Genomic DNA, 20,052 nt, shown 5'->3' with positions numbered 1-20,052 from the left:
AATCTTATCAAAGTGTCTACACTTTTCACTTCCATTAGTCGTTGGCAGTCGAACTATGAATGCCTAAGGAAGCATTTAGGTAAAAATCAATCTGCAAGTATACTCTTTTTCTACATCTCTACTGTTTTGCTCGGCTTAGAAAAGATCATGTTAAATATATTCAAGGCAAGGGAAGTATAATTTCAACATTGTCAGTATTTGCAAGTAAAGATAAATGATCTAAAAAAGTACATGAAATAGGAAAAATAAGGCCCAGAACAGCCACAGTAATGCATTGTGTAGTGCTCTTATGAGAGTTGTTTTGTGGCAGAAAACAACCCTGGACGTCAAGTATTTCAAAGGACAATATTGTTACCAAAGTGTGTGGATTGAATTTTACATTCACATCATGTCTGGATGATTCAAACAGCCCAACACTTTGCCGCTCGATTGCAAACAAAATGTCAGGGGGTCTATTGGTGCAATTTGTAAAAGCAGCATTCCAACATACGTGCTTGAGTGGGCGGGTCAATGATCCATTACACTGCGTCGTATCACAGATAGACTCTCTCTCTCTCTCTCTGTCTCTCTGTCTCATCCTTTCATAACATTATGGAGCAGCTTGAGGACATGCGCAAATTAAAGATATTAACATACAAAGTGAGAGAACAACCTCCTCTTACGCTCATCAATGGAGAAAAGTGTGTGTGACTCAAAGGGAAATTTCTCAACATAAACCCAATAATGTTTTTTAGCAGAGTTTCTATCCACATTACATTTACAACTTGTTTTTCTGCTTTGACCAAGTGAGATGCTGTCGCTCTCTCTCTGTCTCTCTCTCCTACTCTCTCTCTCTCTCTCTCTCTCTCCTACCTACAATGGTGACTTTAATGGCCACCACATAAGAGAGTGTGGTCTGTTGAATGTGCACGAGAGAGGAGAGGATAGGAGAAGAGAGAAGAGCGCAGGAACACAATGGGTCTAGCGTTCCTTTCAGTCGGCTCAGAGCCTTATCTCCCGTCAACACACTAGCCTGTGACTGCCGCTATAGGAAAGGATTTACAATGCGTGAGCGGAGGAAATGCTGCAAACTTCTCTCTTTCCCTTTACTCTGACACACACACACACACACACACACACACACACACACACACACACACGCACACAAACAGATGGAGAGAAATAGTCATTTCCATCCCCGCACAATGACCAAACCTGGTTCTTCTATCTCAGTGAGAGCTCAACCATCCAGGAGATGCTGTCGACATAACAAAGTCCACATCGTGTGTTTGTGAGGTGACAGAGCGATAGCGGATCGAAAGAAAGGGGGAAACAAAGCCGTTTTCGCCATTAATGCCGTCAAAGGGATTTCCAGTTACAGTTTTATGGCACTGAGGGTTCATCGAAGCGAGTTCCCACCTTACGTGCATGTCTTTCATTGTGCAGTTTATCAGGCCGGCCACATGGAGTGTCAGAGCTAACCCAGTGACCGCGCAACAAAAGGCCAAATTAAGAGGAGTGAGAGGCTGTTGAACAGGGAGGCTGACAGGTTGACGGACGCCGTTCCCGAGGAGAATAGCATCCTGTCAATCTTGGAGCTGTCACCTTGACAGGAATCCTTTCTTTGGATGCAACCCCCATCGCCAACCTTTCTGTCACTCAAGGCCCCACACACACACACACACACACACACACACACGCACACACACACACACACACACACACACACACACACACTCACACACACTTCTTTCCTTTTCAGTATTCTGCATGGGAAACAAATAAGCCACACACACAATGCTGCATGTGTACAGAGCCCCTAAGGCCATAACTCTGAAAGAGAGAAATATAAAGAGTGAGTTTCATAAACACTCCATCCATCTCCTTGACAACTGTACTTCCACCGTGGCACTGTACACAGACCCCGCTTGTTTTGGCCTTTGCATCTGTTTATGGGTGTAATGTTAGTGGGTTTCACTGTGTGTGTGTGTGTGTGTGTGTGTGTGTGTGACCTGCAGACTTAATTGGAATATTGTGGTGTGGACTACAACACTGGCGCTAGATTCCTTCACTTGGGTCGGGGGGGTTATGTTGCAATCAAAGCGTTGTGGGGCTTCCCCCCGCTTGCTTGTTCACATTATTTAATCAGGACTGGAGCAGTTTTGAAAAAGTCCTCTTGGCTCCATATAAAGGCAGCGCTTGTGTTGGGGGCTGGCGAGGCTGGTGAGATGGAGTCGGGGCAGAACAGCTGTCTGTGTGTACTTTACAAGCTGGTCCTGTTTGTTCTGTAGACACAGGAGGGGTCAGAAGGGTGTCAGCTTTGTCTTCTGTCCCCCTCCACGGCTGTGTGCGTGTGCACGTGTGTGTGTGTGTGTGTGCGCGTGTGTAGGTGTATATGTGTGTGTATGTGTGTGTCCGGCAGAGGGAAAAAGAGGTCAGGTGGGTGCGGCAAAGGGAGTAACAATCCAGTGTGGACAGGTGGAGGATTCTCACTATGGGAACTAGAAGTACCTTTTTCTTAGTCTCTCTCTGAGTAATTTTATTGGTACTTTACATTCATATGCATTACTGTAAATGCACCAAAGTAAGCCAAAGTTGTATTCATCAGTTATAGTAAAGCTGAACTGTTTAATCAAATCGCTTAATTGACAGAACTATTTATATAATATTGTTCTAAGTCTATAAGGAAGTACAGAGTGTACTGCTTTCTTGTGTTATATAACATTGTTTGTTGAATACCTTACGGTTTTTGACCTTGCCTCTATTTTTCAGTATTTTATAAAAAATAATTCTAGTTCTATGATAAATCAATAAATCCAAATATTATTATACAGGATATTAACAAATAAGCATAAACTCGAGTGGTAAAAATGGCAACATTGTGGCAGGGATATTTAGTCTGTCCATCCTTACATCAATCCACCCAACTGACTAATACATACAACACAAAGACACCAATATATTACAAGTTATGTATTTACTGTCTCGTGTTCACATGCAGACAGATGTATTGTTTTGTTTTAGTTCAGTTCTTTCATTTTTAAAGTAACTAAAGTCTGCAGTCTCGTGGACTCCTTGTTGTCCTCTTCGTCCTGTTATGAGGAAACAGCGGCACCCACGGGCAGACAGCGGGACTCAGACAGTCGTATTTCACTCAGCTCGTGCGTTCTGATTCCATCACTATGGTAGCATCTGAAATAATTAGTCTTAAGCTGCCCTCTTCAAGTCATACATTCACATAATTCATATTATGTATATATGTTTCAACGCATTTCATTGTAAAAAAAAAAAAAAAAAAAAAGAATAATCACGGATCAGTATGCCTTCATATCGTTTCGTATCGTTCTGCAACATATTAGCCTACAATGGCATAATTTTTGTATCCAATATTGGATATTTGTAGGCTACAATTTGGATGGGCTTCAATTTAGAAAGGATTCCTGTACATAGCTGCCAGCTCGCGCCTCTGATGATGAGAGAGGGAAGGGAGGGCGAGAGAGAGAGAGAGAGAGAGAGAGAGAGAGAGAGAGAGAGAGAGAGAGAGAGAGAGAGAGAGAGAGAGAGAGAGAGAGAGAGAGAGAGGTTAGGAGCTCCAGATGGTGTTTAAACGCAGACAGAAGGCTACAGCGAGGACAGAGCTAGGAGGAGGAGGAGAGAGCCGCGGTTACTGCGCGCAGTGAGCTCGTCAGCCCCGTTCATCAGTGAAGACAAAACAAGTCTGCAAACCCCCCAAAATTGTGAATTGACGGGAAAAGAAACAGTCAATCATGTTCAGCTGACTGTGAGTGTTCTCTGCGGGAGAAGTGGTTCTCTTTCACACAGCCATCTGAAGACAAGTCGACAGAGGATCGGCGCGTCGGCGGAGAAGGACGCTCAGAGAAACGTGAGAGTAGCCGCTCACGGGCTGTCAAGAAGCCCTGTTGTTCTTCAAGAAAAAAGGAGCAGAATTTATCGGATGTATTAGGACTTGCTCCTGACACCACGGACTGTGGCTGCGCCGAGAACTAAAGAAGATGGTTTAAAGTTGTCACAGGAGGAATAACAATCGCACCCTGCAGACAACAGGATCCGCATCTTAATCATTTGCGGTTTTACACGGGATACGCGAGGATTTGTGGGAAAAGTAGAAACCCGGTTGTACTTTTGGCTGCTTAATACGACCAGAAAGCACGTTTTGGCAGTTGAAGCTGTATATTTTTAATATGATTTTTTTTCTTCCTCTATGTGGTGCTGTTAAAATGAGCAAGAGAGAGGATTTACATGACTGGGACAAGTTGTGATTTTTTTTTTTCCACCGACAACACAAAAAGCTGTTTGCTTTAAAACACACCGTTCCTGCAAAACCAAAGACATCAATGTGCTTAAGGATCCAAGAGACTTGGCGAGAGAAATACCTCATAATTTATTATACCTGGAAAGTCAAAGCCCCGTTTGACCTCCCAAAGGAAAGTTAAACATTGTTGTGTCTCTTTTTCCTTCCTTTTTAAAAAACAAACAAAAAAGGAATAACACCTGAACTGTCTAGCAACTATTCCTGCACTATTTAGCCAAGGCTTTATATATTTTTTGCCCAAATAATGAGGATTGAGATGATATTAAACCGGTTTTAGAAGCTATCTGATGTTGATGATCACCGCTACAATTACCTCAGCTTGACCTCGACCTTCACCAAGTAAGTACAACCTGCAAACTCAACTGTTGAAACAAATCAATGGAAACATTAATTGTGTTATTGGTGGGAATTGTGTTTCAATACACTAGGTCTTTGGTTTTTATAATTTATCAGGACATGATATAAGGAGTGTTTTACATTCAAAGGCTCAAACGGCTGAAATATCTCAAGTTTAAACTCTCACCTTTGTCAACATGATTGCAGCTGTTAGAGCAGAGTGTTAATGTCAAGATGAAGACAAACCAGGCTACCGTTCATACATCTATTTACTTTAAAAGGCCTTTTTGCTATATTTATATACTTTTGCTGTAATTATATCTACCTTAATTTAATAATTTTACATAAGAATATGTCTTCAACTGGTTTGGACATAAGGGGAATAGTTTGCATCCTGTGTGAGTGAAAAAGCAAATTTCTTATTATTATTTAATTGTTGCTTATAATGTGGAAGGTGTAGAGATTCAGACATGCAGACTGAAGAGCAGAGTAGGATGGACAGAAAAAAAGTGAGTCTGATATTAATTATCATATCATAATTATCATTAACAAGAGATGCGCTTATCTCCTTTCATTTGCTTTTGTGTCTCTTGAGCGAAACGTGGCGAGAGAGCTGAGGCGGAGACAGAGAGACTGAAGGGGGTTCATGAGTTGTTTGCACATCAGTCTGTGCTGCACATCAAAGTGAAATCTTTGGTGTCTATGAACTTGGAGTCCTCCCAGACTGGTTGGAGGCGATAGGTGTGAATGGATACACTTAGACATTTACTCTGACCTGAACTCCATGGGGCTTCAGATTACAACCCCCACTGCAATGATACTGTGGTGCATCACCAGTGTCCGTTTTCGTGTGAACAAAAAGAAGAGCAATCCTCTCTGCAGAGGGGAAGGTGTTTGAGTCACTGTACCAACTTGTGGAGACATTACAGGATGAGGTATAGAGGAAGTGTTTAAAAGGAATACTATGGCAACCCAAAATATAAAGGCAACCACAAAGGGAATGAACAAGCTGAAATCATGGTGGATGATATATAGTAAGCCTTTGTGACTGTAGAGACACTCCCTGAGAAGAAACAAGATCAGCCAAAGGTTTCTTCCCCACTTGAACAGCCTCAGCAGCACACTCCTCTGCCTGTGAGTGCAACAGTAAAACACTCAAGCCATTTTCTCTGCAGGACACGGCCCTGTATAATTGGCCCTGGTAAATATCATCTGAATAATTGAACAGTTGATAATAGTCTTGAACAATGGATGGGAGGTTGCAGGGGTGAAACCGCAGTGCAGACACCCTGCCTCACCGCACATTATACCTCCATCACCACCAACCAAGCGTCTCAGGCTCTCTCCTTGCAACGCTGGCCGCCCCGTCGCTCAGCCGGGCCCGACCAGTCGCCTGCTAAGGCAGATGTCCCCACTTCATCATTAAGTAGCTCTCTTAAAAGGCAGGCCATTCATTATGACCCCAGTCTGCCGAGTGTTTATTCAGTCCCATCTACCACAGGTGCATTGAAGGGACGTCCTCTTTTTTATATGCAGAAGGAAACATACTACAGGACTTTAAACGAAACGGCAGCAGGCTAATTCACACACCAGTGGAGAGTCAGCATAAAGTCTGCTATTTAATGACTAAAAGAAGCAATACATACTTCACTGCCATTTATTCACGCTGGGATTTTGCTTTCTTGTTTCATTAGTCTGTGATTCATTGGTGCTATTTCAGCCACAACATATCTTGTGTTTTACCATCAAGGTATCAAAGGCCCAATCATGTTTGTACCCTTTCTAGCACGTGCCAATGTTAACTAGTTTATCAGGAGCGGGTGGAAGTGAGTGCTGTTCATCATCTCTGTCCTCTGGTGCAGGTGATGCGACTCGTTCGATATCCGCGACTTGATGCTGCAGGGTCTTTGTACTGCTTACACGTTTACTGTATTAGTGTGTGGGCTTGTTGCATGTGCTCGTTGTGTGCGCATGTGGTAATTATTGTGATCTAAATGCGGGCAGTGCAGGTGAAACTGGCTGTCTCCTCATTAATGAGTAGAGCAGATGGCCTCAGGTGGGTGGGAGCTGCGAGCCCACAGCAAGCTAGTCAGGTGGTCAGCACAACACAGACACCTGGGCCATCACAAACAAGACAAGCCAAGCGGTTGACACAAGCCGAAGACATCTGGCCTGTGTGTGTGTGTGTGTGTGTGTGTGTGTGTATGCACGGCCCCCTGAAAGTCAACAAACAGATAGTTTTGTGTTTGATCAGGTGACCCCTTAAAGTATACTCGTACATGCATTAGTTGTGAAAGAGGTTTAAGATATTAAACTATACAGGTAAGAGAAAAAGGAAACATTAGGGAAGAGTAGTTTACTGCTTTCTCTTCAGTCAATCACGAACATGATCCCTAAGTTAGAAAGCATTGCCATACAGCTTCTCCTTTTACACCAGGGTGTTTTTAAGATCTGGCAATGACACAAAGCTGCAGTGTGTGTGCAGCCTATTTATGTTTATGTTTGTGTGTTCATGTTATATTAAGTGCTGAGCCTAATCTCCACCTATAAAACTGTGTTTTTGCACATAGAGTAAAGTACACCAGACACTTCAAAACAAGGTGGTTTGTCTCGCTCATATTTGTGCCTTTTGATTTGTGCAAATATGTTCCATCCCTCAATTCAAAGTGTTTATGTTTGTGTTTGTATTTATTTGTATTGTATTTATTTGTGACTTCAATTTAAAAAACACTTGAGGGGACTTTCTTTTTCCAAGATTAGCTGATTGTAGGCAGTTGCACAGCTTTACTTCCAGGTCCAAAACATTAGACTCTAATAGATGAAGATACAAGATAAATAAGAGGAAACATTCAATCCTCTGCTTGTGTATCAGAGAACAAATGGCTACAGTAAGATGAGAACCGCAGAAAGTGAGGGAGCCATAATTGTTGGTTAAATTAGTCTTACCATTGCCACCCTGTGATTGTGTGTGTTTATGACAAGAGCACAAAAAGACAGGACACTAAATTATTACGGTTGTTAAAGAGGAGACAGCAACACGTTATGAAGGATATTTGACTTAGTTAATTGTTCTTTGTTTGTTTAGGATGACAAATGAAAATTTTGTGGCAGCCTCATGCAGAAACTAAGTGCACCTATTGTAGAGTTAAAGTGAGTTTAATGAGATCAGTGTGTAAAGTGTGTGTTTTCGTGTACATCTGGGGTTTTAAGGCGTGATGAAGTGACGTTCCGGCATTGAATCTTTATGGTTTCACTGTTGTTTATCCTAATACACAGTTGGAAGGACAAGTGTGGTTCTGTCCGCCTCCTGCTCTGTCCTCTATCCTGTGTGTGTGTGTGTGTGTGTGTGTGTGTGTGTGTGTGTGTGTGTGTGTGTGTGTGTGTGTGTGTGTGTGTGCGTGTTCTGGTCTGCCCTGGTCTGTTCCACATGTGTTTGACATTACTGTGACAAGGCTGCCCAGCCTCTCTGGGGAGATGGAGAATGTCAGAGACTAGAGCGGAGGAGCAAACAGCTTCCCAACATCTAATGGAATGAGAAACACACTCACTGGATGGCTGGCCTGCTGACGACACAGCGTGGGAGCAGAGCAGAGCAGAGGGCGGAGGCCAAGTAAAACCCTAAATGCGTGTGTGAAATATCACTCTTCGTCTCTTTTCCCTGTTCGCTTCCCGGCATGTCCCCATGTCCTCTTAGATTCCCAAGGATAATATAAAGCACACAAACAAATAGACACTCATCAGGTACTCTCTGTGAGGCTGTTTAGTACTCTGTTTTGCATTCACTGGAATGGTCAGGTCTCATCTTTTCTCCGTAATTCCCTGTATGCAGAGCAGGTGAAATGATCCTCACTACCTTATCTGTGGCATTCAAGGATGAAAACTTAACATTTATGGCTGAGCATTTTGGGAAGTTATTTTTTGAATGGACTCTTCATTTGACGAAAAGCACTTCAGCACTTACATCACTAACAAATTGCACCCTAAATTATGCATTTGCAAAAGAGAGGCACATTTCCACTGCTCAGAAAGGCTCAATCATGAATGTAAAAGGAAACAAATGTCACAACATTGATGAATTCACATGTAAAGTATGTGTATATATGAATTTATATCAATAGAAAGAAAAGCATTTCCTCCTCCACCCTTCCTTGTCTTGTGCCTAGTTCACCTCCTGCTCTCCCTCCTCACCTTTCACTTCCTCACTGACCTTTAACCTTCTTTTGACCTTCCTCTCTGCTTTGTCCAATTCTCTCAGCAGCGCTCTCTCACCTCCCACGCCCTCTGCCTCTCAGTAGGATAGGAAGTGTGTTCGGATCAGAGTCAGACAGAGGAAGCAGCTGGGCTAATCTACAGTAGCGCTGATCTCAGTTTTAATCAAACTAAATAGACAGTCCAACAGAGAAAATAGGAAGTTCATATTGCCAATGCTACCTGATGTAATGAATTCCTCCCTTTCCTTCTGCCCCACACCGAGCCCTTTATCACAGGCATGGAGTAAACAAGCACAGAGGAACACAGACTTGAGTTATTAAGGCTTCTACTCTAAAGCGGTCCTCTCTGGACGTCTGGGGCAGTGCTGTAACACAGGAGCATGTGTGCAGAGATTGGAAGGGAAGGCATGTCTTTCTCTCTCCGTGTACAGTATTTGTGAAATTAAAAAAAGCCGTTATCTCCTGGAAACAGATCCTGTGCCACACAGATGGTTCCGCCTCTCTTCAAATGGGAAGCTGAGCAACAGAGGGCCGTTGTGTTACCAGTTAGTTGTACAGACCTTAATCTCGGCTCCAGCCTTCCTTCCTCTGCCTCCCTGTCTCTAAACACGCACACACACACACACACACACACACACACACACACACACACACACACACACACACACACACACACACTACTAATTTCTCTAGGAAATGGATATTTTAGCATCTCAAAGGTATTTGAAGTGCAGAGAGTGGGAGGTCAGAGATTTACTTGATGTGTCAAAGATCAGTGGTCACTTTGAGGAGAGAGTCATCGCCTGGCATTTAAAGGAGCTTCGACAGGCTGTAGGAGTTGAGTTTAATGGTTTCCACACAGTCTTTCAAGCACTACCTCAGAGAAAAATCCTCCTATTAGTAATGTCTGACCTGTGTGTGTTATCAATCAAGGAGAGGTCTCTCTACAGGCTGAAGTGTGGTGGTTATATTTAAGAGCGTAGACAGTATCAATTACAGGTTTGTCAGGGACTTTTCTAATGTGCAGTGCTATTGTTACCAGCAGATATTCTAAGAGGATGGAAGTAAAGTTAAAAACATCCATATTGCCCTGTCATTTAGTAATTTAGCTCTGACATATGTCATTAAAACAACATCATCTCTTAGAAGATCTCACCAGTATTGTATGCAGGATTGAGTCCACTTCTATTTAATTTGGCTCTATATTACCTTATACGTCATGGCAATGCCAAGGCACACTTTGGAAATTAATTAACTGTTTATACACTTACTTATTCTAATAGATTTTCTCAAACTCCTTATGATTCATATAGGGACAGTTACTTTATAGTATCACTGTTTGCTGTCCACTTACTTTGACCATGACATGACAGCGGGTCATCCTGATTTGCCAATTAACTCGCATAATCAGCATGTTATTAGCATCGCAGTCGCTCTCGTCCTTCCACTGCTCTGTTTTTGTGACGGCGTCCCGTAGTCGGCTCGTGTCCCAGAGGAGTCGCTGGTATTTATTTCAGCAGCTTCCAGCATGAGCTGGCTGTAGGCTAAATGAAGAAACTGTCAAGCTTCTCTCTAACCTGTCACATGGGGGCCTCCCCCCCCCCCGCCCGCCCATCCTCCTCCGCCACATTCTGTTTCCCGACGGATTGTGTGTGTCAATGTGTGTGTGTGTGTGTGTATGTGAAACCTATGGGGTCCTGCAGGATAATACAGAACACCCTACCCATGCCTGGCTAATGTCAGGAGCTATTGTTACCGTGCCTGCAGGCCAAATGAAGAGAAGCACAAGAGCACTGGCAGACTTGGGAGCAGTTCAAGACAGTTTTGTCAGCGCTGACAGCTCCATAGTGACAGAGCAGACATTAAACGCTGAATGAATTGAAATACATGACATCAAGCAGGAGAATGACTAATCTGCTGTTTGTTTTCCTATCTTAGCTGTAAGTGGCAGCTCAGTGTCAGGTTTTTAACGGTGCACAGAGCGCATGAGCTAGACACATGGGGAGAAAATAGGCAGCCACAATTCACACATTCCGTTTAACACACACACACAAACACACACACACATACATACACACGCACACACGGGGTTTGGGTTTATGAGGAGGAAGGACAGAGATGCTGCAGTTGCCGTGGTGTGTTGCCAGGGTCAAATCTAAGTCTTTTGTGCTCCATAAATCAGCAAGCAGCAGCGATGACGTAAGAACAAACAGAGCTGCTCTCTGCTGCAGCTGGTTGGAAAGAGGGAAACACAGAAGAGAGGAATACAGAGAGGGAAAGAGAGAGCAGGACAGCAGCTGTCAGGCCTCCATCGCACACCTGTCACACAGGAAGTGAACTCCGGCCACTGTTTCCTGGATACACCTCCTCAAACACTGCTCCTGGAAGAAAGGGAGGGAGGACATCTGCTGTTAGGAAGAGACAGACAGTCGGCAAGACTGATACAATAACAGATCAATAGAGACATTTGATAAGGATGAGGAATAAATGCCAAATATTAAAGAGGTGAAAACAAAAAAATACTGAGTTACTCATGCCTGTGTTGCTGTTGTCACGTCAGCGGCCTTGTGGTCCTGTTTGCATGCGAGTGTGTGTCCAGATCACGCACAGTGAAGAGGATGTTTGTGTTATTGTGGAGCTCTACGGCGAACAGGTCACTCTGAGGAGACTCCCACAAATACAATAAGCCCACATGGCCTAAACTTCACAGTGGGACATTCCCACGCTTGCTTCTCTCAACCACCCCACTCCAAACCCCAACCCAACCCCCCTCCATCCCTCCCTCCTGTGACCAATATGATCTAATCCAGATGTAAAATAGCGGCTCACAAGATGTATGCGTAACTTTCTGTACATGGCTCCGCTCCTCTCAATTCCTCCACCTCCTCCTCTATGTTTGTGCTTCCCCCAGCGTCTCTCGCCACTCAGCGCACAATCTCCATGTCGAACTGATCCGAGCAGGAAGTGATATCACTATAGTCACAATACTGCTGATGAGGCACTTGAAGCTCTTGTCTGCTGTTTTGCTTCTCCTCTCAGCCTCCAGAGTTGCTCTGTTGTCACTCCTGTTGGTAGAAAACCTCTTCTTTGTTTGTCAGACTTGTCAGGCTGGGTCCCCAGGAGGCCCCCCTTGCCCTATTCCCAGGCTGCCCTTCATGCTGCCTGTATGCAATTAACAGTGTAATTAAAAGCCTGATGAGCTAATTGGTGCTGGGTGAGGCTGCAGGTGTTTGGATCTGGGAGCTCATTTATGTAAGTGCACTTATTGTAAACATCCTCCAACAGCTGATGACATAAGCAGTTTTCAAATGTGTTTTATTCTTTTATTGCTATTCATTGAACATGTGTTTACGGTTATTTTCAAATGTAATTCATTAAGAAATTCATCTTTTACTTTTTCTCTTTTACTGTGAAAAGCACCTGGGCCCCTGCATGCCATGTGTTGCATGTATATGCAATGCTGTGGGAGGAAGGAAACAGCAAACGTGTAGACAAAGTATAGCATTACATTGTGAGCTGACAGTGAGTAATGAATAAAAAAACACCAATCAGCTTAAGTCTTCTCAGGTCTTAAAGACACAGGCAAAGTTTTAGACTCATGCATAACTCTAATTCATACCTGTAGCGACAGCGTACTGGATATTAAAATGAATTAGGTTACTGTATGCCTGATGGAGCCCAGTAGAGCATTTCATCTGAAAGCGAAACGACGAAAGAAATTCTGATCTGATATCAAAACATTGCAGCCTGAGGCTAAGCTGCAGCTGGCAAAATTGGGCACATGGCTGACAGGACGAAGAAAAGAAAGAAACACGGAGATGAGATGGAACAGAGGCGAGTTATCATTCAGACCAGGACATGTAAGTCCTTTTCTTTGCTCGTACCTGTCTTCTTTACTGTCTCTCTGACCCATTCTCAGATGTACATGCACAGTCATCTCCTCATATAGATGTGTGTACGTGTGTGTGTGTGTGGGTGTGTGTGTGTGTGTGTGTGTGTGTGTGTGCATCCCCTTCATGTCTCCTACTTCCTCCCCCATATCTCTCTCGCTCTGTGGCAGCTGTGCTGGTGATGGCTGTGTGCCCATGGTGCAAGCTGGCTGTGGGGTCCCAGGTGGCCCACATGACAGTTATTGATGTTCAGGTGTTCAACTCCTCTCACACAGAGACCCTGGAGCAACACACACACACACACACACACACACACACACACACACACACACACACACACACACAGATACAAGCAGAAGCACAAAACACATGCATGCGCTTCAAAGTAGTTCATATGTACACAGAATATACACAGTAAGTAGTCACACACAATTATGCATTTAAACTGTGTATTCCTCTATTGCTACTGAGGAAGAGTAAACAACATAGTCACAACAGAGAACTCATGCATACAGCTGCTGGGCAGTCTGGCGAGCAAAAATAAGTACAGTTGTTAACGTGAGATGAAAACAACGAGCAGAAAACACTGTAAAAATGGATGCAGTTTAGGTTGTATATGAATCCAAGGGTCCAGTCTTTGTGACCACTTTCTGTGTGTATGTGTGGTGGGATAGCCAGTGTTGGTACCAGCGCCCAGTGCAGCCGTAACACACTCCAGATGTGTCTGGCTAGTTGGGGAGTTGTTCTTGGCACGGCTGCCTCGGCTGAATATCACAAATACTTTCCTTTATTTAGGAATGGCTCTGGGTTAGTGGCTGCAGGAAGGCGAGGATGGATGGATTGTGGGGGGAGGATGGAGGGAGAGAAAAGAGGAGCGGTAGATGAAAAGAGCAAAATAAATGATTAGCAATGTAGAAGTAAAGGAGGGAGGAGGAGGAAGGGGGGCTAAGAGAAGAGATGTTGAAGGGCAGAAGATGGAGAGGGAGGAGATAAGGAGGAGGGAGCTGAGCGGCTAGGGAGCGAGGCAGAAACAGCTCCAGTCTAGCATCTGGATTTTATTAGCAGCCGTTGGGAAAATCTGAAAAGGAAGTTTTTTCTCTGCAAGCACGTCGGCAGCAGTGATATGCTGCACATAACCACTTCACTGCCGACAAGAGGACCCAGGCCCTCCCAAAGGAGAACAGATGGTTGCTAGAACTTCAATACAATTACATCAATAACAGCTTTCACAGATATAAGCACTGTATGACAGGATCCCTGCAGCTCAGAGAGACAGACGTACAACTCCTCTACCGTTAGCACCCTTAGCCCCGGATAGATTGTCTTTAATCCATTCTAACGCTCTGCCTGTCCTCAAGTTATCCTTGTTTTTTCTGACCAGTTTAGACATTTTAAAGTAAATGATGCAGCTTTTTACTTGGACAAACAGACTAAATGGTCACTTGTCTATGACTTGCTCATGGTGATCTAATCAAAGACAGGAGAGCTTTTGTCAGTGCTTATTAAGGAGAACCACCCCCCTCATCCAGTTTGTTTTTTTGTTCATTGTGTTTGTTCAGCCGGCACTGCATGTGTACTATCACAGGGATTCTCAAGTAACATAGGCTAAAATGTGTGTTTGTGTCCACAGTGTGAGCATATGCATTCAGCAAACTTGTAAGCATGTGTGCATACATCTGTGCATCTATTTTTTTGTGTGCGTGTAGGTGTGTGTGTGTTTGCGTGTGTGTGTTTTGTGTGTGCGGGCACTGCACAGGCCTGTCTTCCACCCTGTCATTAGTGAAGGCTTTAAAGCCTCTGAACTCTAAATCAGCTCAAGATGAAGTGGAGTCTGGGATCTGTCTGCAGAGGCAGCCTGTGTGCTGACAAGCAAATACACACACACACACACGCACACATGCACACGCACACACACACGTTGAATTTTTTTTAAAATGTATATTGCTCTGAGTTAGAAGAAGACAATGTATTTGGCTTGTGTTCGTGATGCCAGCAGTGGTTTTCTTTTGATTGGCTTTTGGGCTGGTTCTGTGGAGGGTTCTGTGGATGCTGTATCCCCAAGTCTTAGGTCCAGGGCACAGGGCTACAATCCCCATGTTTTGATATGAAGGCCTGGTGGGAGGCTGGGGGCCATGGGCTCAGGCTCTGTTTGTGTGGACTCCTCAGCGGCCTGATAGGGAACAGATGTGGGAAGGCAGGCGGCCGGGCAGCCAGCCAGAGCAGCTGGGAGAAATTAAAAACAACAGCATTCCTGGAGACATGGCGAATTACAGTGGGAGGGAAGGAGGGAGGGAGGGATGTAAGGAGCGAGAGACAGAGGGAGAGTTTTAGGGCAATGTGGTCACTGGTGAGAGTCTCTGTGGAGTACGAGGGATTGAATAGACAGGGGGGATTTAAGGGGACTGTTGCGCAGTGGTTAGCTAAAGCTAATAAGTTGCAGCTGCACTTCCAGTGGAAGCACAAGCTCACATGCACAAACACACAGATATGCATACAGTCAACAATAAGACGTATGCCAATGTAAAATGAGACCAAAATGTATCTGAATGGCTCTCTAATGGCGTGTCATGACATGATGGTACTATTTGTCTATATTCTAAATGGGTTTAATTGAGACATACGTCTGTTAATCTATAATGAGACCCTAAAAGGTTTTTAGAAAGTTAGACAAACCACTGTGCTATGTGTGTGCAGTAGAGAATTGCTTTTCAGCTTGTTTCATCATGACACAAAGAATTTTTAGAACTCAGCCCGCAGACTGTTTCTTTGGTGTGCAATCTTTAAACCCAAATTATGTCAAACGTGCAGATACACAGCTGTTCAGAGAGTCGTAGAAATAGAGACGGACAGTGTCCGAAAGGAAGGTAATAACTGTATCCTATTGTTTTATTTTCAGCCTTATATTCAATAGTGACTGTTTGGAACGGACAACAAGGTATCTGTATCCTGAGCAGATCTATTCACAGCTGTATTGATCCCAAAGTGGCTCCTCTCAGAGAACCAGATAAAACCCTGTGGGGGGAAATAGAGCAGCTTGCAGACAGGAGCATGAGCATGGACAAGACCTGGACCTTTAACCACATGTCTGTTTTACCTGGTGTGCCACCTCTCTCTCTCTCTCTCTCTCTCTCTCTCTCTCTCTCTCTCTCTCTCTCTCTCTCTCTCTCTCTCTCTCTCTCTCTCTCTCTCTCTCTCCTTTTCTATTTCTTTCGGTTTGAGCGTTTTGTCCTTCAGCACAAAGCACAATGGGAGCACAGATGGCCACAGATGGGGTTGCAGACCTAGCAGACTTCCTAATGTATTAAAAGTGGAATCCAGAGCATGATGCATATGTGTGTGTCCTGTGCCTGTAGCTGGTCAGATTAAACAGCTGTCTATAATCCCACGTTGGGAGCAGACAGACAGACAGGACGGGCCCCTTATCCTGCTCTCCTCTCCTCTCCTCTCCTCTCCTCTCCTCTCCTCTCCTCTCCTCTCCTCTCCTCTCCTCTCCTTTCCTCTCCTCTCCTCTCCTCCATATGTGTTATAATGCATATTATGATCGTATTGTTCAGATGTATACTGCATGTAAATCCTTCAACGCACACTGCATATAGTGGCACAGTACACTTGATGAAAGAGGATGTTTACTGAAACATATGGCCGCCTTACTCCAGGAAGCAGCCCACCAAATTGGCAGCAGAGCTAGTCTGTTTGTGTGTTTAGGGTTCTTTAGAAGAGAATGGCTGCATCTATTTATACCAGCCCTCCCCATCTGCTTCTATCTACAACCTTGTGTGTTCATGTTCAGTGCGTCTGGCATGGGGAAAACAGCGGAGTGCCCCTCGTGTTCTTGAGGATCACTGTGTCAATGGCTCTCGTACAGCACACTCCTGAGTGGCACTCTTTAAATACAGACACCAGCTGTTGAACGCATCTACATGAGCTCTCAGAAATAGGCTCACACCAAGGACTGAGGCCAACTGAGTCCTGTGGAGGAAAACACTGGGTTCACAGTTGGCTCACAAGGAGTGAAATGACAAAACACATCATTTGAAAGTGATTTAACATGTTAGTTTGTGACTACAATACATTTGCAGCTGCAAACGAGGTTCTGTAACAGTGGTCAGATGTATGATAGGCCTTTGGCTGTTTGGTTTGGTATTAAGTTTGTTATTAGTAGGATAACAAGGAGTAATCACTGCCTATACCTCTTTCCCTGTGTCTCATGACAGGGCCACCCTAGCAGTGACCTATCCTCATAAGGATGTGAAATGTGAAATAAGACTTTTCTTTGGGTTCCAGGTTGGAGAGAACAGAGCAAATTAGAACTTTAATCCGATAATACATTTAGAAAAACTGAGAATAATTAAGAATCAATAAAGTCTACAATGTGGTTTACATCTGCTTTGAAAGGGTTTCATTATGAATGCATATGTTTACTACATTTATTGGCTGTGTGTAGTTACAGTGCAGAAATACACACATGTATGTTTAATACATAAACTGTGCTCGATTTGATTGTTTTTCACTGCATACTGCACATTTTGTGCATCCCCTGCCAGTTGCACACATGTACACATACTCTAAAGCTATCTTCCCACAAGTCATCACACCTCTTAGCTCAGGTTTACATTACAGGAAGATCTGGTTCCAGCAGCTGCAGTGACAGACGGACACTTAGACGAAGAGACAGTCAACACGCCACAGATAAAGCACTAAAAAACAGACCTGCTGTTTATTTACCATATATATATATATATATATATATATATATATATATATATATATATATATATATATATATATATATATATAGTCTGACTTGTGTTTGTCACAAATACAGAGTAAAGCAACAGTCCTCAGACACGTGTGGAACATCCACCGCGTGTCATGTTTTCTTCTCATGTCCCTTGTCGCACCATCCATTCCCTTCACCCTCCATAGCCTGGTCTTGCCTTGTTTGGTGCTGGCAGGGTGTCTGGCAGAGGACAGTGAGGCTTCTGGTCGCAGGACGGAGCTCTGCTGAAAGTCCAGTGATGGACAGCAGCAGATCCAGCTGCACTTGTCACTGGCTGTCAAGCCGGCTGTCTGTACTAGGGGACGAGAGAGGACAGGCGGAGAGGAGTGAGGAGTGTGTGCATGTGTGTGTGTGTGTGTGTGTGTGTGTGTGTGTGTGTGTGTCTGGGGTTGGAGGTTACAGTGCAGGGGCACTGATTGGGATGTCAGAGAAAGAGAGAGGGAGAGATGGGGGGGAGGGGAGGTTCTCAGTCAGCAGCAGCTGAGCGAGTGAGCAGGTGTTACTGTATGTCTCCCAGGCCCATGAATCTCCAACAAGAGAGACACAATACAAGTTTGGATTCATTTCCACTCCCTGCATTGATTTGTTTGGTCTCCTATGGTTTCGGGAAACAATCAATTGGTTCCCAGGTGAAAATGTCAGTGTTTTCCTTCTTAACCAGCTGTCTCCACTCTGAAAGTATGGTTTTTACTTATTCCGGAGCTCCATCTTGATGACCGTCTTGTTTTTTCTCCTCCTTCTTTCAAATCACAGGTAGCAGAGTGCAGAAGTTTGGAACAATGCCAGATTCACCTGCGGATGTGAAAACCCAGCCCAGGTCCACCCCACCCACCATGCCTCCTCCACCCCCGGCTGTCAGCCAAGCAACCAATCGTAATGCTTCATTCACCCCGGCTACCAGTAAATCAAGTACGGACCCTTTCTTTTCTTTTAGTCCAAAATCTTAACCAAAAACTATTTAGCTGGACAAGACCCAAAGTTTACGTGCTGTGAGATTTATGTTTTCTTTAACTTGAAGATGAGGTGAGGCATCATGTCAGCAAGCAGTTAAACAGGCAGGTGTGAGAAAAACGTTAAGCCGCTCGGCATGCTGAACAGCCTCTTCATTTCACTGTAAGCGACGGAGAAGACAGCCATATATATGTGAGCTGGGTTCATCGCAAACGCTCTATCGATCTGACATGCACGTCGAGTCATATATTTTGGAATGTGTAGGTCAAATGTCATTTGGCCTCCAAATCAAAACTTTACTATACATTAGGGCAACCAGTGGCCGAGGTCAAGATGCATCAAATACTCTCTTTTCTTTCTTGTGAATTTGTAACTACCCAGTGCCCCCCAAAATATTTGTAGAAGTAATATGTAGTTTTTTCTTGTTACAGAGGATTTCACTGACAATGTGTCAGCGTGTTGTTAAGACCTGCTACATGTTTAAAGTAAAAGTATTTAAAGATCAGTATGTTATAAATTACACAAATAAATAAGTGTCTGCAACTTCAAGGCATCTACAATGGACAACACGGCCACTTGTCCCTCCAAGCGCAACTGTCATGGACACTTCATATGCTTGTGTAAAGGGAGAGAAATCTCAAATATCTGCTTCTCCCCTGTTCTGGTGAACAAGTGGCAGGTGTGTGTGTGTGTCTTCTGGTGTGTAGAATGCCCTTGCTAGTGGGACAAGTGTGAGCGCATGTGCGAGTATGGCTTTGGCATTTGTGTGTGCATTCGTGTCTGTGTTGTTTACCAGCTGGTTGGCGGGCGTAGCAGTGTGTAGACTACTTTCTTCCCTATATAGCAATGGCAGGCCATGTTGTTTCACCTGTTGTGGCGGGCGGTCAGCAGTGTAGCTCCCTCCTTGCACCTCGCTCTAAAACCAGAACACAAGTGCTGCCTGTTAGAATCACATGGGTTAGTCCAAATGTGTTCAGGCCCTCGACCCACAGATTAGAACAGCAAGCAGCCTTCAGAGGAGTCACAAGAACTAGACTACTGAACACTGAAGTGTACATAGTCTTGTTTTAAAGAATGTGTACAAAGTGTAGTGTTACAGTACACAATGGCTAACTGCAGAGTCCTGAATATATTTTGAAGAAATGAAGTTACTGCAGCGGTTATTAAATTATAGTTTGGACGTCGTGCTGAGTGCTTGCATATGCTACGATAATGAAAAACAATCCCTTAACTCTGCATTTCATACACAGATTACACTGTTTGTTTTATATAAGAAAAATATATGTTACATTTTGTCATCATTAGTTATTCAAACACAGATATAATGTACATAAATGTATATCGCATTTAAAATGACACACTGACGAGACAGGATTTGATCATTTCATAAAATCACAATTAATGTACTGTGCATGCAATTTCATCCGGCAAGGGTATGAAAATATGAAAACGGGAAAGTTAAAACGTGTGTTTGCGAGCTATTTGTGAGTTTGTTTGTGCCAGCATTGCAAGGAATACATGAGTGATTATATATGTGTATGAATGCTGCTTCTATTCTGAACCTTAAAGCTG

The 20,052-nt window shown here is 43.9% G+C and overlaps 1 protein-coding gene across 5 annotated transcripts in view; it reads left to right on the top strand.

Annotated features, from left to right (window-relative positions):
- cbfa2t3 (CBFA2/RUNX1 partner transcriptional co-repressor 3) overlaps positions 1–20,052 on the top strand; it is a 40,403-nt gene that overhangs the window by 3,871 nt on the left and 16,480 nt on the right. For 4 of the 5 annotated variants that reach the window (XM_068580193.1, XM_068580185.1, XM_068580176.1 and 1 more), the window contains exon 2: positions 18,283–18,438. In XM_068580193.1, coding sequence (XP_068436294.1) covers positions 18,283–18,438 — 156 coding nt within the window. Of the gene's footprint in view, positions 1–3,550; positions 4,652–18,282; positions 18,439–20,052 lie in introns of those variants that run through there. The other variant, XM_068580202.1, reaches the window with a different exon arrangement.

The sequence above is a fragment of the Clinocottus analis genome, unplaced genomic scaffold, assembly GCF_023055335.1.
Source record: "Clinocottus analis isolate CAN_PGR_092001 unplaced genomic scaffold, fCliAna1.0.p SCAF_1, whole genome shotgun sequence".
Lineage (NCBI taxonomy): Eukaryota > Metazoa > Chordata > Actinopteri > Perciformes > Cottidae > Clinocottus > Clinocottus analis.
This window is presented reverse-complemented; position numbering and strand designations above follow the sequence as displayed.